Source organism: Geotrypetes seraphini, chromosome 1 (genome assembly GCF_902459505.1).
Source record: "Geotrypetes seraphini chromosome 1, aGeoSer1.1, whole genome shotgun sequence".
NCBI lineage: Eukaryota > Metazoa > Chordata > Amphibia > Gymnophiona > Dermophiidae > Geotrypetes > Geotrypetes seraphini.
This window is the reverse complement of record NC_047084.1, coordinates 492,307,286-492,332,740: the sequence shown is the minus strand read 5'-3', so window position 1 is coordinate 492,332,740 and position 25,455 is coordinate 492,307,286. Positions and strand designations below refer to the sequence as shown.

Here is a 25,455-nt window from a genome sequence, read left to right as displayed (position 1 = left end):
TTGATATAACGTCCCTCCGGGATTGGTGGTGGTATATGGGAACGGACGTTTTGTCCCTCCCCCATCACCTCATTTCCGGTTTCGGGAGGATTTAAAGACGATGTTTAACACGCCGCGGCCATTTCCAAAAAACTTGTACTGGGTGGTCATGTCGTGAACTTTTGGCAGAAATAAGGTAGGCAAGCATGGGTATTATTTATTGTGTGCTTGTGGTTTATTATGTTTATACTTAGTGTATTTCCTACTGAAATAAGATTTTTATTGTCTTACTGTAGGGATAGTAGCCCTGAGGAAACCCCCCCGAAGGGTGAAACATGTTGGCTCATTAATCCCTTACTAGTCATCTACCACCAGCCAGCTAAGTATTCTAATACTTAAAAATTTCTTTAAAATATTTATGGTTTTAAGGTTAAAACAATTAAAAACTAAAAACAACAAAAAGACACACACTAAATGTTTTGACCCTATGACGATTAGGTGCATAAAGCCAGTAGATATGATATGTTGATCTTCTGGTGGCATCTCTGAGGGCAAATAAACTTTGTTGATAAAGCTCTTTCTTGTGCACAGGGAAGTAAGGGTGAAAAAAACGTTATCACCTGGGTTATTCTTGATTGATACCTGTAAAGCACGGCACACCAGTGTGGCGCAGTGTGGGAGAGTGTGGTGCAGTGGTTAAAGCTACAGCCTCAGCACCCTGGGGTTGTGGGCTCAAACCCATGCTGCACCTTGTGACCCTAGGCAAGTCACTTAATCCCCCCATTGCCCCAGGTACACAAGATAGATTGTGAGCCCACCGGGACAGACAGGGCAAAATGCTTGCCTACCTGAATAAATTCATGTAAACCGTTCTGAGCTCTCATGGGAGAATGATATAGAAAATTGAATAAATAAATATACTGTATCCATTCATGTATCCAAATTGAGAAGCAACACAGACAGGAAGCCAATGGTATTAAAAAAGAAGAGGGGAAATATGGTCTTATTTTCAAGCATAACAGAGAAATATTAAAAGCTGTATTTTGAACAGCCTGAAGACATTGAAAGGATGCTTATGAAAGGCTGGTAAATATCATATTGCAGTAGTCTAATTGTGCATAAAGGATGGTATAAGATTAGGTCTATTCAACAGGCATTTTCGATATGATGTCTAAATCCGTTTGGACTTTTTGCAGAAGACACAAAATCTAGTAGCAAACATGACCATTTTCAAAACTGCACAATGTCTATCTTGATTTTTTGAAAATGGCCATTTTTCAGATGTGCATCTATCTTTTTGAATCATTTTTGAAAAGAAATGTACAAAACAAGCCATTGGAATGTAGAAGGGGCCAGCATTTAGACAATGTGGATCACAAAATTATTATAGCACAACTAACAGAAACAGATATCAATAGAACAGTACTTTCTTGGTTCAGATCCTATCTATCAGATAGACAACAGTTCTTACTGTTTGGCAGCACTTCATCACCACCACGGGGTAACACAAGGATCAATACTGTCATCTATTCTATTCAATATCTACCTCAAGGTACTAGCCATGCTGATTCGGTCACTGGACACTAAGTTCTACAGTTACTCATACCCATTGAACCTGATATACCCACAGCTCTGAATAAACTACCTGTCTAACATCAATTCAAGAGTGGGCTATAAATAACAAATTTTGCCTGAACCTAAATAAAACAAAGCTTCTATGGGTCCTTAACACAAGAGGGCACATACCTGGCATCATAATCTCTTCTAGGAAATATGAACTCTCCTGTAAATCACAAGTCAGGAACCTTGAAATACAGCTAGATTCAACTCTTTCTCTAATCTCCTAAATCCAAGCAACCTTCAAGAGCTGTTTCTATCTTTCATGACAACTATGCTGCCTCTTTCCTTACACAGAGAAGGCAAGTCTTGTCTCAGTTATGCATCCATGATAAAATCAAGACTGGATTACTGCAATTATCTCTATGAGGTGATGCTGAAAAGTTCTTAGTCCAACCAAGAAAAGAATGACGTGGAGACATGGGTGTCAGGTCAAAAGCGCGCCGGGACAAAGGTGCGCCCAGACAATTGAGCGCAGAGCATGCTGCCGCGCCGCTCTAAATTACTGTTTTTAGCGCTCCGACGGGGGGGCGTTTTCAGTGTTCCCGCTAAGCTGCGCTGGGGTGCGCTGACGCACAAAATATTACCTCGCAGCGCACAAGTTTCTCGTCACAGCGCACACAGTGTAGAGCACAGTTCTTCAACCGCCGGTCCGCAAACAAAATCTTGCCGGTCCGCGAAGGATTCGGTCCCCGCCGCAACGAAAGGCCGGCGTCAGCTGACTTGCAACTTCCTGTTGCAGTCGCTGTGCCGGGACTCCTGCCTTCGCCGGGACTCCTGCCTTCCACCGCGTTTGCCTCCTGCCTTGTCTCCGCACCTCCAGACCAGCAGCGGCAGCTGTGTATGCTTTTAACTTCGGCACAGAGCTGCCCCTAATCAATAGTTTAGCGCGGTTTCATAAGGCAGCCTCGGGGCCTTTGCTAGGCCGGCCCACATCGCATCATCGAAGCGGGCCGGCTATCAAAGGCCCCGAGGCTGCCTCATGAAACCGCGCTAAACTATTGATTAGGGGCAGCTCTGTGCCGAAGTTAAAAGCATACAGAGCTGCCGCTGCTGGTCTGAACTCTTGGGCCGCTGAAGGAGGGCAAAAAGCAGCTGTCCTGGAGGTTTCCCTTCCTCTCGCCTTTACAGGTTCCTTTTTTCCACCTTTTTTTTTTTCCTTCAAACGGCAACGGGCCCCAGCATCGACATCAATCAAGTAAGTTCCACTGTCAATCAAGCGGTTCTGCTCGGCCAAAGCTTCCCCTGTGACATGAGCCACCCTCAGGGGAAAGAAAGTGACCCACAAAGGTGAGGGGAAGGGGGGCAGATGATGGAAGTTGGGGGGGGGAGAGAGAGAGAGAGAGAGAAGGGGCAGATGATGGAATGGAGGAGATGAGAGAGAGAGAGAAGGGGACAGATGATGGAAGTGAGAAGAAGGGAGAGAGAGCAGAAGGCAGATGGATGTCAGTTGAGAAGGGAGAGCAGATGCTGAATGGAAGTGGGGAAAGAACACATACTGGATGGAAGGAGGAGATAAATAAAGGGGGAAGAAAATAGTAAGATAATGGAGGGGTGAGGGAAAGGGGTGACAAGCTGTGTGTAGACACAGTGAAAAGAGGGAAACGGGACTAAATAGTAAGAAAGAATTTAATTTAGATGGAGGCAGAAAATAGAGAAGGAAGACCAGAGAAGAAAAGGGAAGAGAGAGCAGAGAATGATCAGATCTGAGTGGAGGAAATGAGAAGAGAGATATGCTAAAAACCACAGGGGGGAGGGAAGGATAGAGATGCCAGACCATGAGGGGAACAGAAGGAAGATGATGGATGCTAGACCAAATTGGGGGGGGGGGGGGGGGCAGGAGGAGAGATGGCAGGGAAAGACAGACAGTGAATGGAAGGGGCAGATGCTGGACTGAAGAGACGGAGAAGGTTATCATGCTGCTGTACCGGGCCATGGTACGCCCTCACCTGGAGTACTGCGTCCAGCACTGGTACTTTAAGAAGGACACGGTACTACTCGAAAGGATCCAGAGAAGAGCAACTAAAATGGTTAAGGGGCTGGAGGAGTTGCCGTACAGCGAAAGATTAGAGAAACTGGGCCTCTTCTCCCTTGAGCAGAGGAGATTGAGAGGGGACATGATAGAAACATTCAAGGTACTGAAGGGAATAGACTTAGTAGCTAAGGCAGGGAGAACGAGAGGGCACTCTCTAAAGTTGAAAGGGGATAGATTCCATACAAACGTAAGGAAGTTCTGTGGTAGAAAGCAACATATTTATTTGGCTCATAACTTGCTGGCGCCCGATATTTTTAGCTCACAGTGAAAAAAGTTTGCTCACAACACCCGCCCGCTTAGAGGGAACACTGGTTGTAACCCCCCACATTTTACTGAAAACTTCACTTTTTCCCTGTTTTTAGGGAAAAAGTTCAGTTTACAGTAAAATGTGGAGGGTTACAACCCCCCAAACCCCCCATAACGCCGGCGCGATGTCTATTAAGTAAACTGGGGGGGGTTCTCCAACAAAAACCCCCGTCGGAGCCCCTAAAAACTGTAATTTAGAGCGGCGCGCGCTGCGCTCAATTGTCGGCGCGCGCTTTTGTCTTTCGCGCTGTTGTCTATGAACCGGAGCCATGAAACTTACAACTTATTCCACATATTCATCCCTAAGTTCAGCACACTTGGCACATTGTGTCTGAAGTTTTTGTAACCTTTCCAAAAAATAGTCTAATGTCTGGTCACTGAAATACTTATCCACTGCTGCAATCACCTCCAGATCACTTGAAAATTGTCACTCTTTCAAACTCTTATTAAGGTTTGGAAACAGAAAATAGTCAGATGGAGCAAGATCTGGTGAGTAGGATGGATGGTCTAGGCACTGAAACCCCAACTGTGTCAAAACATCCATCGTTTTACCAGCCTTGTTAGCAGGTGCATTGTCTTACAAAAAGAGAACTCCTTTCCACAGCTTCCCCCTCCTTTTTTCTTTCAATGCCTCCTTTAATCAGCAGAGCATTACCTGCATTAATTGTTTGGTCCCTTGGAAAACAGTAAGTCATTACAACACCTTCCTGATTCCAAAACACTGTGACCATGACCTTTCCTGATGACTTTTGGATCTTGAATGAATTTCCTTGGTCTTAGAGAATCTGAGTGCCACCATTGCATGACTGCTGCTTTGTCTCAGGATCATAGTGTTGTAACCATGTTTCATCAACAGTAACTAGTTATTCCAAAAAGTTGGCACCAGCTCGCTGAAAATGCTGCAAAATCAAATTGGAAGCGTCTACTCGATGTCATTTCTTGTCAGCAATCAAACATTTGGACACCACTTGGCTGACAGCTTCTGCATACCCAGCTGCTCTTGGATTATGCACCCAACAAGTCTCAGCAATATTTGCTGATTTGCCATAATCAGGCCATGAAGAAAACAGAGAAGGCGACCTGTGGTGCTCAATATCTTTATTGTAGTCAAGACTCGACAAGTATGTGTTTTGGCCGTAAGGCCTGCTTCAGCAGTCTGAGTCTCAATGTAGAATAGCTTATCACAACTTTTCTCTCTTATGATTATAAAACTTGAGTTAAATAGTCAAACGAAATGAACAAAGCAACCATTATGTCCTCTGTGCTGAGCAGTATATCAGTTTCTCCAGTATTCTGAATACTGGAGAAACTGATAATTTCCTACCCTAGCTGAGAATTTTCAAGACTATGCAATTTCTTTAAATTAGTCCCTTATTTTCTTGCTCTTGCTACTCTATCTTAGCTATTTATATGCTCCATCTTTGCTTACACCCTATGTATTAAAATGTTTTACCATGTATTGTATCATTGTAATGTAGCATACCTATGCCATCCTTAATGTAATCTGAATATTATTACTCCTGCAATTGTCTATTGCTTATGTTTGACTTATTCCTGCTGTGCACTGCCTTGAGTAAATTCCTTCAAAAAGGAGGTAAATAAATAAATCCTAATAAATAAAATAAAAAAAACAGGTCTATCTTAGGTTGCTAGGATTTGGCTGGCCAGCCAATGAATATTGGCTTAACCAGCTGTGTCCTGGCTGGTCAAATGTAAGCTGGAAATTCAATGCTGGTCGCTGGATAAGGCACAGAATCTCCAGTTTCACCACAGACCATGGGAGAGAGCCAGCTATCTCCAGGGATCTGAATATCGGGCAGATTATGCACACAGGATGGTGTGATTATGTGGTCTGCCAGCAGCAAAGCTGTTTAATGAATTTGGATTTTTGAAGGACTGCTTCTTCTGAGTATGGTTAAAAAAAAAAAATCTTTATTGATTTTATTCTGCATATAAAAAGTGCAACACATATACAGTACATTCAAAAATTCAATAAACAGCACTTACATACTTGCAAATTACTAAAACAATTTACCCCTCCCTCCCCGCTTCCTGGATACATGTGGAACTAAGATCAAATCTGGTAGGTGAATACTAATCATTAAGGTGTTTAACAAATGACTCCAATGGACTCCAAATTTCTTTAAAATTTCTAATTTTCCCAGATTGCTCCGCTAACATTCTTTCATAATGGTAATATTAATCTTCTGAGTATGTTTTGCTGGATTGTCTTGAAGAGAGAAGATGAGGAGGATCCTACCAGAGCCCCAGAAGAGAATTTCACAATAGTTTAACAGAAATATTTATTTAGGTCTTAAAGACAGGGATAAGGACTTTCTTTTTGACCTTGCCTATTATCATGGCATTCTCAATTTTTTACCCTGTGTATACTTTATTTCAGGAAATGCACCAAATAGAACAGACTGGAATGACATTGTACTTTTTCCAAAACTTTTGAGTGCTTTATTCTTGGGTGTCATTCCAGTGAATGTATTGTTGCATTCTTCTTGCTCCACCCACCAGAACCCTCACTTTAATCTTTTTCCAAAATTATTTATCTACTATATTCCCCCTCCGTATTCGCTGTGATAGGGGATTAACAGAACCGCAGATACAGAAAAAACGTGAATAACTTTTTAATATGTTATTTGCTGTTTTCTATTAAAAACCATCGTGAATATGGTGAAACCACAAATAACATGGTGGGAGACCTGGCCTGTTCCTGAAGGAAAGGCAAAACACGGTGAAGAAAGTGCTGGGAATCAGCGATTTTTTTCTGTAAATGCTTGGAATCAGCGATTTCTCTATGCAAGCTGATGTAATTTGGGGGGAGGAGCCAGCAAGTTAAAAACCGTGAATAATTGAAACCGTGAATGCTGAAACCGCGAATACAGAAGGAGACATGTACTCCCATCTATTTACATATACTGCACTCCCCACTCCCATGTAGACTTATTTCCTTAGTAAATTCCTACCATCACGCCTTCCTCTCTAAACCCTATCTTCAACTTGCTTCCATTCTCTTCCCTCAAGCCACTTTTAAATCCTATACTAGAACTCGCTGATTCTACTAGAATTTTGATCATGTCTTCTGCTAACATGCTTTCGATTGCATATGCAGTTAAGAAAAATGCACATACACAAGACTGAATATGATAAGAAAAGTAATTTTAGGTAGGGCAGGGAAGGAAAGGGAAGACCAGCAGCGAAGGACATGAAGTGATCAGTCAAGTCACTATAGTTGCTGTCAAGGCCTTGCAAGCAAGCATCCTAGGGCTGGATCACAAAAATTAATCCAATGACCATAATGCCCCCCCCAAAAAAAATCTGGGTCATCCCTTATGTAGTCTCCTATTTCTCTATCTTTATGCTGTAATTTTTAAAGTGGAGGAGTAACCTAGTGGTTAGTGGAGCGGCCTAAGAACCTAGCAAACTCCTTGTGACTCTGGGCAAGTCACTTTACATATATACAATTGAGCCATGGAGATTAACTGCTTTGATTGTAACCACAGAAAGGTGGTATATCAAGTCTCGTCCCTTTTCTCTTTCCTCAACAGTGTCACATATTAAAGTGGGAATCCTGAAACCGAATATGTCATCTTTTGAGGAGTATATCTCAAAACGTGTGATCATTTTCCTTCAAGAAACACTCTACCTGCGACTATGGATAACTCCTGATGGAAACAATTTGAAATTAGTTTGTGCATCTACAGAATTTTAAACCACTTGCAAAGAGAAAACAGGGGATGAGAAAAAAAAAAGAAGACCAAAGTACTTTTCCTGAGAAAAACAATTCCAGCCAGAACATCAAACATGCCAGCAGCCAATGGTGCTGCTAAACCCTACCATAGAGAAAATATTCAGACAGCTGATAATGTGGCTGTCTGTACTACCTGCACTTCAAAGCCTCTATTCAAGTAGGTTTGGCCAGCAGCTGCAGGTAGCGAGACAACTCCATCATTTCCCAAGACTAAATAAGTATTTAGTAAAAAGAAAAATTACAAACTTGACCAAAGTACTAGACCACCCCCTTTTACAAAAAGAAAAAGGTTTCATTTTTTTTTTTTCAAGTCTCTGCAAGCAATGCCCCTTCACTGATTACAAAGCCATGATTGCTTGTGTATGATCCTACCTGGTTTCTAAATCTCCAAAGCTCGTTCGGGGAGGGGGGAGGAGATACATTCCTCTGATGGCAAGACTGGAGTTTGCAAGTTTTTCAGAAACATCTACACCTGAATTGCTATTTCTGTTGTAACTACTTTGAAGAGCTACTGGACTAGGTTCCCGCAACGACTGACACTGACAGAGGGGGGATACTCGATCAAGTTACAGGGAAATACTTTTAAAACCACAAGGAGGAAACATTTTTTCACTCAGAGAATAGTTAAGCTCTAGAACGCATTGCCAGAGTTTGTGGTAAAAGTGGATAGTGTAGCAAGTTTTAAGAAAGATTTGGACAATTTCCTGGAGGAAAAGTACATAGTCTGTTATTGAGAAAGACACGGGGGAAGCCACTGCTTGCCCTGGATCGGTAGCATGGAATGTTGCTACTCCTTGGGTTTTGGCCAGGTACTAGTGACCTGGATTGGCCACCGTGAGAACGAGCTACTTGTCTTGATGGACCATTGGTCTGACCCAGTAAGGCTATTCTTATGTTCTTAAGAGGCATCGCTCCTGCAACATATATGCTTGGTTAAAAAAAAAGAAGAAAAAAAAAAAAGAGTTACTAATAACTGAGTAATGTCTAAAGTTTAGCAGAGATTTTGTTTTCCATCCATTTAGGAAAACATTACTGATCCTTCATAAACCAGTTTTCCCTATTTCTCAAACCCCAAACCTCTATCTACGAATGTAGTGTGTGTGCCTTCAAAACTGTTGGCTTTTCAAAGATGTTTAAAAGCTGATCTGTTGTTAGGTACCATCAACTTGTGTTCGAGTTCTAGCAGCTTGATGAATTACAGATCTAAAAAGAAATTGGTTTTGTGTTAATCTGGTAAAGTCCTCCTGAATCATCCCCATGGTTATCTTCAATGTGTCCAGTCATTTAATTGCAGGTCATCCTCTTCGACTAGTTTCTTTGATCTTCCCAAACATGATGTCCTTCTCCAATGATCTTCCTTTTCTGACGGTGTGACCAAAATAAGACAGATGCAACTTCATCATTTGGGCTTCAAGTGACGTAGCCAGTCTGATCTCTTCCAGAATCAATCTGTTAGTTCTTCTGATGATCCACAGCACACATAAAATCCTTCTACATCACCAAAACTCAAAAGAGTCAATCTTCTTTCTGTCTTGTTTCCGTAGTGTCCAGCTTTTGCTCCATAATTGATCACTGCGAAAATGAGTGCATGGACAAGTTTGATCTTTGTTTGGAGTGTTAATTCCCTGTCTTTGAATAATTTGTTGAGAGCCTTCATTGCAGAGCGACCAAGTGCTATTCTGCAGAGTATTTCTTCCCTGCTAGTTGCTTCTTTGTTTACAAAAGAGCCCTGGAGACTGTAATCCCTAGTAACTTCTATTCTATCGCCTTCAAACTCAAAATCTTCATCATTTTCGGTGCTCAAGATCTATCTCCTTTTAAATGTTAGCACCAGCAGATCCATCAGACCCCCCCCCCCCCCAGAATGTTGGCTACCTAACAAATCTAAGGGCTCCTTTTACAAAGCCACGCTAGGGCCTTACCGCGCAGAATAGCACTCTCTAAATTGCCGCGTGCGCTAGCCTTTACCGCCTTCTTTTGAGCAGGCAGTAGATTTTTGACTAGCACGCATTAATCCAGTGCTAAAAGGCTTTGTAAAAGGAGCCCTAAATCATTCTTCCCTGCACCATGGTCTTATCCACAGATTAAGGCTCTGGTGTTCATTCCTGCATGTGGAAAGATGAGCATTTCTAGATATATTCTTACAATGGAAAAATGTAGGTACCCCCAGTCAAACTGTATCTCTCCACGAATCTCCATGTGAACAGAAGTTGATACAACCTCTTTATTCTATAGACATACAATTTCTGAGACTGGAACAATCCCATATTCAAACATAAACATTAAGTAGAAAATTCATTTAACATACTATTCTTGTTAAGTTGATCATGAAATGCTCTTCAGATCTTGTTAGTCATAATTCTTGAGCCCACATAACAAAATTAGTTTTTCACAACAATATATTTATACTTAGAATATGAGGAATCAAACCATGCTGGAAAAAAATCCAGCTAGGTGCCTAATCACTTAAATAGGATCATTTACCTCCTCTATTGGCTTTATAAAAACAATGTATCAATTAGCACCCAAATCTACTACCTGCTAATCTATATGGTAAATCACAGAAAACAAAAAAAAGAGGCAAAACAACCCTTATGAACATGTTAAAGTAAAACCACAATGGGGGAACGATAAGGATGGAGCAATGGATTCCAAAAACAAGAGAAGATACAATGAAATATTTTTTTAAAAAGTTTATTGCAACAGGATACTAAGGGAGCTCAGAGAGGTTCTGGCGAGTCCTATTAAAGACTTGTTCAACAAATCTCTGGAGACGGGAGTGATTCCTGGGGATTGGAGGAGAGCGGATGTGGTCCCTATTCATAAAAGTGGTCACAGGGATGAAGCAGGAAACTACAGGCCGGTGAGCCTCACTTCAGTTGTTGGAAAAATAATGGAAGTGTTGCTGAAAGAAAGGATAGTGTATTTACTTGAATCTAATGGGTTACAGGATCCGAGGCAACATGGCTTTACAAAAGGTAAATCGTGCCAAACGAACCTGATTGAATTTTTTGATTGGGTGACCAGAGAGCTGGATCGAGGACATATGCTAGATGTAATTTACTTGGATTTCAGCAAAGCCTTTGATACAGTTCCTCATAGGAGGCTGTTGAACAAACTTGAAGGGCTGAAGTTAGGACCCAAAGTGGTGAACTGGGTCAGAAACTGGCTGTCGGACAGACGCCAGAGGGTGATGGTTAATGGAAGTCGCTCGAAGGAAGGAAAGAAGGAAGGACTAGTGGAGTCCCTCAGGGTTCGGTGCTGGGGCCAATCCTGTTCAATATGTATGTAAGTGACATTGCTGAAGGGTTAGAAGGAAAAGTGTGCCTTTTTGCAGATGATACCAAGATTTGTAACAGAGTAGACACCGAAGAGGGAGTGGAAAATATGAAAAAGGATCTGCAAAAGTTAGAGGAATGGTCTAATGCCTGGCAACTAAAATTCAATGCAAAGAAATGCAGAGTAATGCATTTGGGGATTAATAATAGGAAGGAACTGTATATGCTGGGAGGAGAGAAGCTGATATGCACGGACGGGGAGAGGGACCTTGGGGTGATAGTGTCCGAAGATCTAAAGGCGAAAAAACAGTGTGACAAGGCAGTGGCTGCTGCCAGAAGGATTCTGGGCTGTATAAAGAGAGGCGTAGTCAGTAGAAGGAAGAAGGTGTTGATGCCCCTGTACAGGTCATTGGTGAGGCCCCACTTGGAGTATTGTGTTCAGTTTTGGAGACCGTATCTGGCGAAAGACGTAAGAAGACTTGAGGCGGTCCAGAGGAGGGCGACGAAAATGATAGGAGGCTTGCGCCAGAAGACGTATGAGGAGAGACTGGAAGCCCTGAATATGTATACCCTAGAGGAAAGGAGAGACAGGGGAGATATGATTCAGACATTCAAATACTTAAAGGGTATTAACGTAGAACAAAATCTTTTCCAGAGAAAGAAAAATGGTAAAACCAGAGGACATAATTTGAGGTTGAGGGGTGGTAGATTCAGGGGCAATGTTAGGAAATTCTACTCTACGGAGAGAGTGGTGGATGCCTGGAATGCGCTCCCGAGAGAGGTGGTAGAGAGTAAAACTGTGACTGAGTTCAAAGAAGCGTGGGATGAACACAGAAGATTTAGAATCAGAAAATAATATTAAAGATTGAACTAGGCCAGTTACTGGGCAGACTTGTACGGTCTGTGTCTGTGCATGGCCGTTTGGAGGAGGATGGGCAGGGGAGGGCTTCAATGGCTGGGAGGGTGTAGATGGGCTGGAGTAAGTCTTAACAGAGATTTCGGCAGTTGGAACCCAAGCACAGTACCGGGTAAAGCTTTGGATTCTCGCCCAGAAATAGCTAAGAAGGAAAAAAAAAAAAAATTTAAATTGAATCAGGTTGGGCAGACTGGATGGACCATTTGGGTCTTTATCTGCCATCATCTACTATGTTACTATGTTACTAACAAGTTCTACCAGGAAATAATAATAAAAGGTGTACAAGTGTAGTCAAACTCCTGAGGAAGGTGCTGATTTGTGTTGCGAGTCTGGCTACATTTGAGTTTGACTACACTTGCACACCTTTTATTATTATTTCCTGGTGGAACTTGGTTTTTGTAACCCATTGGCCCATCCCTACTCTTTTTCCTAGTTTGTTTTTGCTTTTCTATAAGGTAAGTACTATGGTATGTACTATGGTACATAAGTGCAAGAGGGCATACACATGTGTGAGGGATTGGTTAGGCATGGTACCACCTTATGCATGTAAGGCAATTCTATAAATGGTGCAATTCGTGCAAATCTCTGCCGCATGACTCATCTTCTACCAACCTTGCTACACTCATGTTACCCCTCTCCTTAAATCACTTCACTGGCTCCCTTTACGCCTTCGCATACAGTTCAAGCTCCTCTTGCTGACCTACAAGTGTGTTCATTCTTCTGCTCCTCAATATCTTTCCTCTCTTCTCTCTCCTTATACACCTCCCAGAGAACTCCGTTCCTCAGATAACTCGCTCTTAGCTTTGCCCTTCTCCTCCACTGCCGATTCCAGACTTTGTTCCTTTCATCTAGCTGCCCCCTATGCCTGGAATAAATTACCTGAGTTTGTCCACCAAGCCCCTTCCCTTGTTTAAAAGCAGTCTGAAAACCCACCTTTTTGATATAGCCTTCAATCCTTAACCCTACTCCTCTGCCCACCATCCACACTATGGTTTTGTAAAAAAAAAAGGGGGGGGGGTAATGGCGGTGTTCAATTAACAGCACCGACTGAACCAATTAAAAAATTGTTAGGCACCAAGATCCGCTAGGCGCACCAAACTAGGCACCTTACTATACTCATGTTTTATAACATAGATGATGGCAGATAAAGACCCCAAGTGGTCCATCTAGTCTGCCTAACCTGATTCAATCTAAAAATTTGTTGGTTGGTTTTTTTTTTCTTCTTCTCCTTAGCTATTTCTGGGCAAGAATTCAAAACTCTGGCCGATACTGTTCTTAGGTTCCAACTATTGAGGTCTCCGTCAAAGCTCACTCCAGTCCATCTACACCCTCCCAGCCACTGAAGCCTTCCCCAGCCCATCCTCCCCCAAACAGCCATATACAGACACAGACCGTGCAAGTCTGCCCAGTACTGGTCTTATTTCTTCAATATTTACTATTATTTTCCGATTCTTATAGAATCAGGGTCGTAAGTTACATACACTGCATGGTGCATTTAAGTATATCAACCTATGCCAGCCAAAGGCCTGGCTTAAGTGGGCACATTTAAATGTAGATGTGTTGATGGCAATTGGTGCTAATATTCTATACCAGAAAACAAATTCGTGAAAACTTTTAAACTCCCCTTTGGAATTACTCCAACGCCTGAAGAATAATGATTATAACGGTAGGGTAACTGAAATTATTATTAAAAGGACTTTCAATCTGGGCTCAGACCACCCTGCGGTTTGAGTTTAGCCCCGGGCGGAAGTTCATTGATGACTAGCACCAGACCGAAATCTAAATAATTTTGTAATGACATTATGATGTACGGGGTGGAGTTTATTTAGATACCGTTATAATCATTATTCTTCAGGCGTTGGGGTAATTCCAAAGGGGAGTTTAAAAGTTTTCACCAATTTGTGTTTTTTTTGGTACAGTTTTGATTTTTGGTGAATATTTCGGTTGTTTGAAGCCTTTGCTATTATTCTATAACAGAATTTTGCCACCCTGCAGAATTGGAACTTAGCACATCCTGCTGAAGCACCTAACTCAAGGCACAAATTATAGAATTGCCCTAAAAAATATTTATGGGTTTTCTTCATTATTAAATCCAATATCTTTCTGCAATTTTTAATACGCCATTGCTATATTTAAGTGCAGATTTTTTTTTTTTTTTTTTAACAGATTTAAAATAAGGAAACCATTAACATGGCAGGTGCAAATGTTTGGACAACCTTCCATTCAGTGATCTGTAACACCTCCTTTGGGAGAAATAATGACTTCCAAACAATTCCTATAGCCAGCAATGTGTGCTTTTTGAATCCCCACCCCCTCTCCCCCCACCACACACACTTCCTTGCATAACTTTTCTATCTCAGAAATATTCTTTGGGTTGTTGTTGGGTGTTTTTATTTTTTTTTGCCTGCACGGCACATTTTAACATCTCACCACATATTTTCAATCATGTTCAACACCAAAGATTGCGAAGGTCATTCCAAAACCTTAACCTTTCTTCTCTTTAAGTACTTCATGGTTGATTCTGAAGTATATTTTAGATTGAAATCTTGCTGAAATAACCCACTTAGGGCTCCTTTTACAAAGGTGTGTTAGCATTTTTAGCGCACGCACCGGATTAGTGTGCGCTACCCGGAAAACTACCGCCTGATCGAGAGGAGGGAGTAGCGGCTAGCGCCCGTGGCATTTTAGCCTAGTGCACCTTTGTATAAGGAGCCCTTAGTTTTTAGCTTTAATTTCCTCACTCTGTGGGACATTAGCTTCCAGAATATGCTGATAGTTAATTGAAGTTTTTCTTTCCTCCATTCCCACAACATATTCTATGTCTTTTTTTTTTTTTTTTAATTCTTTATTCATTTTCAAATTTACAATAAGTGTGACATATGTTCAAACAAATTAACAATAAATACATCACTTAATAATCATCATTGGTACAAAACATAAACTCTTATTACCCCTTCCCACCCTTTCCTACCATATAACCAAATATCTTATAGAATATGTAATAGTAAAATAACCCCCCTCTCCCCCTCACTATTGAACTTGTAAATTTAAGGGAAACAATTTCATCTAAACAGTACAATATTTTGTTAATGGCTCCCACACATCTTGAAATTTCCTGAAACATCCCGCTGTATTGCAATAAATCTCTCCATTTTATAAACATGACATAAAGAATTCCACCAGAAATGATAATTTAATCTACTCCAATCTTTCCAATTATACGTAATTTGTTGAATGGCAATTCTATGTCTTTGGATGTCACACAACTCTGAAGCTTCTAGAATATGGGGAGAGTGTGGCACAGTGATTAAAGCTACAGTCTCAGCACCCTGAGGTTGTGGGTTCAAACCCATGCTGCTTCTTCTGACCCTGGGCAAATCACTTAATCCCACCATTGCCCCAGGAACATTAGATGAGATTGTGAGCCCACCGGGACAAACAGGGAAAAATGCTTGAGTATCTGGATACATTCATGTAAACCATTCTAACGGCCTCTTTTACAAAGCCGCGATAGCGGCTGCGCTGTGCTAACGGCCCCGAAGCCCATAGAGATTTAAAGGGTTTCGGGGCTGTTGGTGCGCAACTTTGTAAAAGAGGCCATAAGTTCCCTTGGAAGAACTATATAAAATTGAATAAATAAATAAAATATTTTAATTGAAGCCTTTCTTCCCTCCATTCCCACATTTTCTGTCTTTGACTTGTCACTGAAATCCAAAGCATCACAGATCAAATCCCATGCATAATTATTAACAAAGTATTCTTTTCCTCAAATGCTTCACCCTTTGTTCTTTATATGTATCTTGTGGGATTGTGGCTGAATAATTCAATTTTCTTCATTGGTATAATGTAGGGCTGCTTTTCTGAAGTAGGCTTTGAAAACATTAGGTTGTATAGGATTCTGATGAGACCTCATTTAGAATATTGTGTACAATTCTGGAGACCACACCTTCAAAAAGTTATAAAAAGGATTGAGTTGTTTCAGAGGAAGATGCATGGACTTTGCCATAAGGTGTATGGGGACAGACTTAAAGATCTCAATATGTATACTTTGGAGGAAAGGCGGGAGAGGGGTGATATGAAAGAGACGTTTAAATATCTATGCGGTGTAAATGTGCATGAGTCGAGTCTCTTTCATTTGAAAGGAAGCTCTGGAATGAGAGGGCATAGGATGAAGTTAAGAGGAGGCATAGGATAAGCTCAGGAGTAATCTAAGGAAATACATTTTTTACAGACAAGGTGGTAGATGCGTGGAACAGTCTTCTGGAAGAGGTGGCGGAGACAGAGATTGTGTCTGAATTCAAGAAAGCGTGAGATAGGCACATGGGATTTCTTAGAGAGAGGAAGAGATAATGGTTACTGCAGATAGGCAGACTAGATGGGCCATTTGGCCTTTATCTGCCATCATGTTTCTATGTCTATTCTATGTATTTTATATTTCTTACCTTTTCTTTACTTTTTATTCTTTGACTTATTTTAGGGCTGCATATTGATTAAAATTTGCATCCACAATTAATTGCTCAATTAAAGGTATGTTATTTAATTTTTTCCCATTGCAGCTTCTTGTGACTCTGGGCTAGAGAATGACATGGGGACTGTTTCCCGCAGTTATCCTGCAGGAACAGGGGGAAAAAAATTGGCCATTCACCGTAGGTATGGGAACAAGGTTTTTCACTGCTCCGTGGAGCGGTAAATGGCCTTGTCCCCATAGTGAAGAATCTGCCACATGTCGCCTCCCTTCCCATCCATCCCAGCCAGCAGCTTTCCTTGTGATTGTGGGTTTTGACCCGCGTTCAGGAGTGGGGGAGGGGGCTGTTGGACCCGTGATAGGGAGGGGGTCTGGCATCTCTTTCTTTTTTTCCTCTTCATCCCCATGGTCCAGCATTTCTCTAATGACACCCCCCATTTCTCGATGATTCTCCAGCAATACCTTTGCATTCCTCCCCTCCACAGAATCCGATATAGCAACTACTCTTGCACTCTTAGGGCTGCCGGCAGCGTGAGTGAAGTAAACACGTTAACTTTGGTGGCCCGGAAGCTTTCCCTCTGCTACTGTTTCCTGCCTAAGTGGGGATAGGAAGCAGTAGCAGAGGGAAAGCTTCCATGCCGCCAAGGTAGTGTGTTTACTTCACACAATGCTGCCGGCGGCTCGAACAGTGAAAGGGTGGCTGCAGCGATGGATCCCGCAGGGGGTGGAGGGAGAGAGAAATGGAACCCTGTATTGCTGCACAAGCCATTCAAAAAGTCTCCGCAGGCCGCCATTAGCTTGTGGGCCTTGCAATGAAGACCACTGAAATATACAGTTTGGCCAGAGTTGCCTTAAATTTTGCACACAATTATATGTATGCATAATTACCTTTTCTAATCAGTATGACAGTCCTTATGTTCCATGGGCCTCCATGGGATCTAGTACAATGATCCCTCAATCAAAACTATCGGGGGAATTTTTCCCTTAATTTTTATATTCCCAAACCATACACCGAAACCTTCAGGCATAGGCCCTGCAACTGATTGCTTTCACAACTGAGCAATCATGGGTTCAATATACAACCAATAGATGTAACCATTGACAACTATGTTTGCCACATCACTACATTTAAAGATTAAACTGGGGAACCTTTTCAGTTGTCAGGGCAGAGTATGTCTGCTGAGCTTGCTCTTGATATATTCTGTCATTACAAAAAAAAAATTTTCTTCATAGTGCTTAACTGGCTTTCAGTGGAAACTCGTTAATTAATGAGAGAAACAGGGTCCTCTACAGCATACTGGAAAAATCTGATGTACCTTTATCATCTATTTTCTCTTTCTTGATGCTTTTTCACACTTCTGAATATTTCACTTGCTGTTGACAGATGAGTATTAATGACATTCCTACCCTTATATCCTGCAGCATTAGTTTTCCAGTCACTGGCACTCAGATGTCTTGCACGAGAGGTCCTGACAATGATGTGCTGTACGTCTCGCCAGGTCAAGAATGGACTGTGGAAGAAAAAAGACAAATCATCCTACAGTGTCACTCTAAACCCTGTCCCTGCTTGTAGGAAACAAAACGACCTTCCCCCCCCCTCCCCAGCCATTCAGTTTCTATTCCAACAGCTTCCACAACCAGTCCTGGGAACGCCATATTTGCCAAGTGTCCAATCCGCGCAGATTTATCTCATGCTAATTCATCGTCAATCAACTCTAAACCTCACCGGGACTTAACGAAGCTATTTAGATAATTTAATAAGTTAAACAACAAATCATATGAAAAGCTAAACAATACTCAAGTACTTAATTCATTATGTTTTATTACTTACTTAACTAATTCAAATAACTCCAACATACTATAAATTTAACACATCAGTACCAGAGTAGGGCGTGCCAATTTTTTCAAACTTTACAAACTACAAGGACTAGTGACCAAATTATGCAGTTTTTCATACTTAATCTAAAGCTGTCTTCAGACACTGCTTAAACTGAGTCTTATCTACATCAAATGAAGTACAAAGAAATTAAGTAATATTTATTTGAACATATAAATAGTCTGAATTACTTCTGTAGACACATAATTGTCTTTAAAATGCCATGTATGCCGTAAATTTAATGTTAAACTAAACTAAACTAAACTAAACCTTAGGTTTGTATATTGCATCATCTCTACATTTGCAAAGCTCAACACAGTCAACAAGAGTTAGGGTAGAAAGGAACTCCAGAGAAGGGAAGGATGAAGAGGAAATTTAGAGGACTAGAATAATCAGAGAGGGAGGAAGAGTTACATTTTTGAGAATAACCAGGTTTTCAGATGTTTACGGAAGAGTTGGAGGGAGCTCAGGTTCCTGTTGTTATTTAACAACATCCAGCATCCAGCAAAGAGGCTTCTGTTTTGGCTCATGAGCTCTCCGCTGAATACAACCCTGCAGTAGAGATCTATAACAGCTTAGACAGGCCTAAGTGCCATTATAGAACTGTGACAACTACATCTTGACACCAAGTTATAGAATTGCTCCCATGGGCCCTGATTCTATAAATTCCACCTACAATTAGGTGCTGACATAGGCACTGATTCTATAAAACTAAGGCAACCATTATAGAATCACACTTAGCGTGCATTCTAACATTTAGACATCTCCAATTCATGCCAGGATTTTCTATGCCTAAAGTTAGGTACTGATATCATAGCCTAACGGCACCTGATTCACAAACAGTAGGGTTACCAGATTTTCCGTTTGGAAAATCCAGACCCCCTAGACCCGCCCCCCAGGCCCATCCAGTTCCACCCGTCCCTGCCCTGTTATGCTCCAGTCCCACCCCCAATCCCACCCTAGCCCCACCCCACCCACCCCTGATGCCTGCTCTGGTCGGGCAGGAGGGCATCCGCGCATGTACGGATGCCCTCCTACATGACAGTGATTTGTTCCAAGCTTTTCAAAACGAGGACAAAGTGCCGGGTTTTGAAAAGCCATCTAGATCCCCGGACATGTCCTCAAAAGGAGGACATGTCCATGGAAATCCGGCTGTCTAGTAACGCTAACAAAGAGGTGCCTAACTCGAAAACACGCCTATGATCCACCCTAACCACACCTACTTTTAGTGTAGGCGCTTTGGGCTAGGCACCTACTTTTTATAGAATAGATTTTTTCGAGGTAGGCACCTAACTTTCAATTCAGTCCAACAAAAGTGGATTGTGAGGTGTTGAGTGCCAATATAGGCACTGATTAAGCCTATTTCTCAATAGGCGGACTTATAGAATCAGGGCCTTAGTGGGAATGGGAAAGGGGTTTGGACTTGTACATTGCCTTTTTGTAGTTATACAACTACACTCAAAGCAGTTTACATATAGGTACTTCAAGCATTTTCCCTATATGTCCTGGTGGGCTCACAATCTATCTAATGTACCTGTGGCAGTGGAGGATTAAGTGACTTACCCAGGGCCACAGGGAGCAGTACAGAGTTTGAACCCACAACCTCAGCGTGCTGAGGCTGTAGCTCTAACCACTGCACCACACTCCTCCACAGTGCCTACTTCTATGCAATAAATGTCACCAAAGTTCAGTGCCAATTCTATACCAGCATCTGGATGACCAGGTTCCATGATAAAATACTAGTGAAAGTCAGTGTTTAGTCACCAAAATTTAGCTGTGCCCAATTATGTAATGTCAATAGCAGGTATAATTTTAAGCACCTAAATGTGGGTCCTTAACATGTATCTTATAGTATTCTCTATAAGTTACACACCTACATGTGAGAGCCACCCATGCACAACCTGGGTGCACACCCCGTTGCATTTATACTCTAATGGTGTTCAAAAATGGTGCCAAAAAATAAGCATACACCCTTTATAGAATAGCGTGCAGTGCTGATTCCCATGCGTAGCTTCAGGCGTCAAACTTGCACCTGCTGAAACTTGTAAATGCTGGCGCCCAAGTTAGGGTTGCTGAGGCTGTATTCTATAGCTAGGTGCACAACATTTTGGAAAACCCCGTTTTGAGTTATAGCAGTACAAGTTCTATTGGGCACTAAGCAGGATTCTGTAATTTTAGGGCCTTTTAAAATAGCACACAGCCCAATTATTGGTAATAAATGGCTCATTACTCAAATGCGCATGTGCATATCTGTACACTATACTGTATATGGAATTCAGGGGTAAGTGAGCTGCAAACTATGGGCTGATTGTACAAACAGGCATCCTACCATCATCTGGTAGCCAACTGGGGTGGATGTTTTTTGAAAACGTTCTCCCAAGGACAGACGCCTACACTGTCCTGGGCTTACGGAGACATATAGGGACACTTAAGCTCGCCAAGGCGGGGCGTGGTTTCGCCCGGAAGTGGCCTTGGATGAGTTTAAGCGTCCCTAAGCATCTCGCTACAGCTGTGACAGATGCCTGAAATGTAGGCCTGCAAAATGCTGACCTACATTTCAATTTCAAAAGTAGACATGGCCAGCTGAGCTGATTGCAGCACGGGAATCCCTGATCAGCTGAGCCAAGAGGACTCCCCAAAAACACAGCTTCAGGAAGTCCTGCCGGCTCAGCTGATCGGGGGGAAAATACCCCCTGCTACGATCAGCTGAGCTGGCTGCGACAGAAGACTCCCCTGACACCCAACCCTACGATCAGCAGAAGGGATGCCCACACCCTACTGCCTGACACAACCCGACACCCCTCCTACACACACACACACACATACACCCACGATAGGCAGAAGGGATGTCCACCTCCTCCCCCCCCCCACACACACATCCATGATCGGCAAGAGGGATACCCATTCCTTCCTGCCTAATACCCCTGACATCCCCACCCTCCACTTCCTTCCTGCCGCCAGGCCCTCTCGATCCCCAACACCCCACCCCAAACCCCTGACACCCTAATACCCCACCCTGACATCCCCTGATCCCTCCCCCCCAGTACCTTTAGAAGAAGAACGGCAAGAGGCCCTAAAATTACAGAATCCTGCTTAGTGCCCAATTAGAATTTGCACTGCTAGTATTCTACAATTTTAGTGTACAAAGTGTGGTTATGCTTAGGCTTTTAACGTTATAGAATGAGGGGTATATGCATAGACATTCCTAGGGCAGATAGGTGGTGGTACCCGGTTTGACACATGACTATGTATTTTATTAATTAAATGTATATACATGTATTCCAATTGAAACATCCACATCCACAATTACACCCACCTCAGAGATAGTATTAACAAATGTGCTTACTTTTCTTGGCGTAATTTTATAAAACGTATCTAGGCACATATATTGCCTTTATAAAATGTCCATCATTAGCTCACATAATTCTAGCAAAAAGTTATTAATGTATAGATCACTTGAAGAGTAGAAACATGTCTGACTTTCAGTCATTTTAATAAGATTAAAATTAAGAGTTATACAGAAACATCAGTCCAACTTTCTAATATTTTTGATTAGGGTTGCCCAACTTCAAACAACTTTTTGGATGGAGTTTATTTTTTTAAGTTGGGAGTCAGTGCAAATTATTGTTTCTTCATGGAACAAGATACTTCTTACATGAAATATAGAACTTATGTCTTGATTAATATGGATATGATTAAAAATAAGGCTGCACATTGATTAATCATGATTCGTCACAATTAAAATGTTTAATTGCATAAAGCGCCCACCCACCTCTCACATTTTGCAAGCCCTAAGGGGCTTTTTCTGTGCACTAAGGTTATTTTTACCACAGCCATAAAAATGGCCTTTTTTCATCTTCTGCATTAATGGCCATGCGCTAAGGTGGTAAGGGCTCACATGTTATTCTTGCACTAATCAATTAGCATGCAGTAATGTAGCTGCATAGAGTAATGCAGAACTCCCACTCTCCAGCCCCAGACAAGTCCCCTCCAAGAAAAAAATTAATACTTTTTTTGTGTGCCGATTGCATGCGATGATTTAGCTGTTACCTCAGAATACCTGAGAGCATCGTGTAGTATCCCATTTTATGCAGTGTTATCTGCACAGTAGTGTTTAATGCAACTTAGTAAAAGGGTATCTGTATTAGAGAATGACACGGTGGCGGTTTACCCGCGGCCACCGCGTTTAGCCGCGGATAACCCGCCGAAATGGGGAACGAAAACTAGCAGTCGCTGCGGGGACGGGGACAAGGCCATTCACAGCCCTGTGGAGCGGTGAATGGTCTTGTCCCCGCAGTGAGGCATGAAGGATCGCACGGTCCCCGCAGCCCACACCCGCCTGCCCAATCGATCCTAGTGTTTAGCTCTCTCCCTTCTCCTCACCTTAGTTTGTAGGTTTTCTTTTTCGGCGACCCACACACTATCAAAGAGCCGCACACCCGCAGCTGCTCAGTTTCGATCTTCTGCTCTGATGCAACCGGAAACAGGAAGTTGCAGCAGAGCAGAAGATTGAACACTGAGCAGCCGCGCGTGCGCGTCTCTTTGGGAAAGTGTGCAGGTCGCCGAAAAAGAAAGCCTGCAACTAAGGTGAGGAGAAGGGAGAGAGCTGGCTAAACAGTAGGATCGATTGGGCAGGCGGGTGGTGGCTGCGGGGACCGTGCGATCGCTCGTGTTCCCGGCTCAAACTGGAAGGAGGGAGTGAAAGGGAAAAGGATTCTGGGCCAAGGGGATGAAGACAGAAAGAAAAACCTACAGTTGGAAAGAAAGGGAAGGACAGGCAGGTGAGCCAGATGCTAGAAGCAGGGGGGGGGGGAGAGAAAGAGGGAAAAAAGCTAGATGGGGTTGAAAAGAAGAGACACACTGGTATGGAAGAGGAAGATAGGGGAAATCTGGACACAGGAAGGTAACAGAAAGAGGGGAAATTATGTGCATGGGGCATAGGGACAGAGACATAAAGGGGACATGCTATGGGGATGGTATATGGACACGGGGGGGGGGGGGCAATGGCAGATACATAGGGGAGATATTAGAAATGGGGAAAATAGGAGCACAGAAGCGAGATGGTTTGTGGGGATGGGACAGGGACCGAGCTCGCAGGCTCCAGTGGCTTGCACAAATTACATTGTAACGTGCCATGAAAATAAGAGGGAGGAAGGTAGATAGATAGGCCACATGAGAGGAGCTGAAGGATGGTAGAAAGGAACAGATGGTAAAGGAGGGAGGGAAAGGTGGTGGTGGAAAGGAATAGGACAGACATTGAAGGAGGGTGGGGAGGAACAGACCCTGAAGGGAAATGTGGAAGACAGAGTGGGAAGAAGACAGATGCCAGACTATGGGGGAGTGGAGGGAAGAAGATGGGTGCTAGACCAATTGGGGGGGAGGGGTGAAGGGAGAGGCACAGTAACAGCAAATGGAAGACGCAGAGAGAAGACACACAGTGGATGGAAGGAATTGAATGAGAAGATGTGGAAAGCAGAAACCAGACAACAAAGGTAGAAAAAAAAATTCTATTTATTTATTTATTTTTTGCTTTAGGATAAAGTAGTATATTAGTTGTGTTGATAAAAATTTATAAACAAAGCCCTGCCAGCTGAACATCTCTTTCTCTAGTTCAGCAGCAGGAACTTTGATTTATAAGAAAGGAATAAGCTAAATATTACATTACTAAGGCTTATATGGATGCAGCGGGGACGGTGACGGGGCGGTGAAAGGGATGGCAGTGACGGTGACGGGGCGGTGAAGGGAACAGCGTTGACGGGGCGGTGCATAGGATGGTGGGCTGGGGACGGGGCGGTGACGGGGACAGATTTTTTCCCCGTGTCATTCTCTAATCTGTATTACATAGTAACAAAAGGGATCACAGTAAAAAATAAATAAATAAATAAAATCTTTGGCTCGTGTAAACGAATATATTTCCCATGCTATTATAGTATATGCCTTTCACCACTACTCAACTACATGCATTAAGCACCTCGACCCTGATTCTATAATAGTGCCTTGATCTGTGGTGTTTAGCCAAGTTTCATGAAGCAGAAGTTAATTTTTTTTTTTTAATTGGCATGATATTTGAAAATGTCATAAAAGCGAATTAAAAAATGATTTAAATTCCACATGGAATTTAACACGGAGCCTACATCAAAGCACTTACCTGCACCTATCTGAAACATAGGCATGGTTAGAGGCAAAATACAGGCATCATATGAATTAAGCACCAGTATTTAGGCCAGGAAAACTCCTGGCCTAATATACCAGCGCCTAAGTTGTAAATGCCTACTGGAGCCTAAACTTATGCGGTAGGCACCATTTCACTAGGTGCCCAGCATATCTGAAATGAAAAACAAGTCAAGACTAATCCAAAGAAGGTTCTTAGAGTTTGCTCAATGACAGCCATTACATAATTTCCAAATGCTAGTGTCGGAGGTAAAGGCACACATTTTCAGAACACACTATATAAATCTCAAACTGAGCTAATTCTGCTGGAATCTGTTCCAAACTAAGAGTTTTGACTTTTGCCATTACTCTGTCAACCAGAGATGACCTAAAGGAGTCACTTCCTGCTGCCTCATGAAACAGAGTGGCCTGGAGAAAATTCATCTGCAAAGCCAGACCTGCTACAAAGGTCTTTCAGCAGAACACTAGTAAAATTAGTGCATCTGGCAAAATTCCTGAAAAATCTTCAGAGACTCAGAATCTCAGATACATTAAGCAGACTCTCCAGGGATGTAAATGCCCAGGCTGAGAGAGCATGTAAAATGACAGCTTAGAAGGGAAAGCTCAACTTAAGTTTCACAGCACCACACAATCAGTATAATTTTCTTTCTGAATACTTTCTGTGAAGGCAGAAGAGCTTTGATTTCTAGGTCAGTTTTTTTTTTTTTTTAAAGTCACAGAAACTGATATTAAAAAATACTTGATAAAAATAAGATAAACATGTTCTTTTTACACTTTGTTTTTTTTTTTTGCTGTACCTAAGGCACATGCAGCTAAGTTTTCCACCTTAAGTTTTCCACTTAAGGTGTGCTCAGTGCAAAGCTTGTACAGTAAGTAGTGAGGTGTGGAAAGCATCTAAGAACATAAGAAGTTGCCTCCGCTGAGGCAGACCAGAGGCCCATCTCGCCCAGCGGTCCGCTCCCGCGGTGGCCCATCAGGTCCATTGCCTGAGCAATGGTCCCAGACTATCCCTATAACCTACCGCTACTCCTATCTGTACCCCTCAATCCCTT

The 25,455-nt window shown here is 42.4% G+C and overlaps 1 protein-coding gene across 3 annotated transcripts in view; it reads right to left on the bottom strand.

Moving 5' to 3' along the window:
* PCSK5 (proprotein convertase subtilisin/kexin type 5) overlaps nt 1-25,455 on the bottom strand; it is a 767,735-nt gene that overhangs the window by 331,756 nt on the left and 410,524 nt on the right. For all 3 annotated transcript variants that reach the window (XM_033926861.1, XM_033926868.1, XM_033926878.1), the window contains exon 10: nt 17,764-17,867. In XM_033926861.1, coding sequence (XP_033782752.1) covers nt 17,764-17,867 — 104 coding nt within the window. The remainder of the gene's footprint in view (nt 1-17,763; nt 17,868-25,455) is intronic.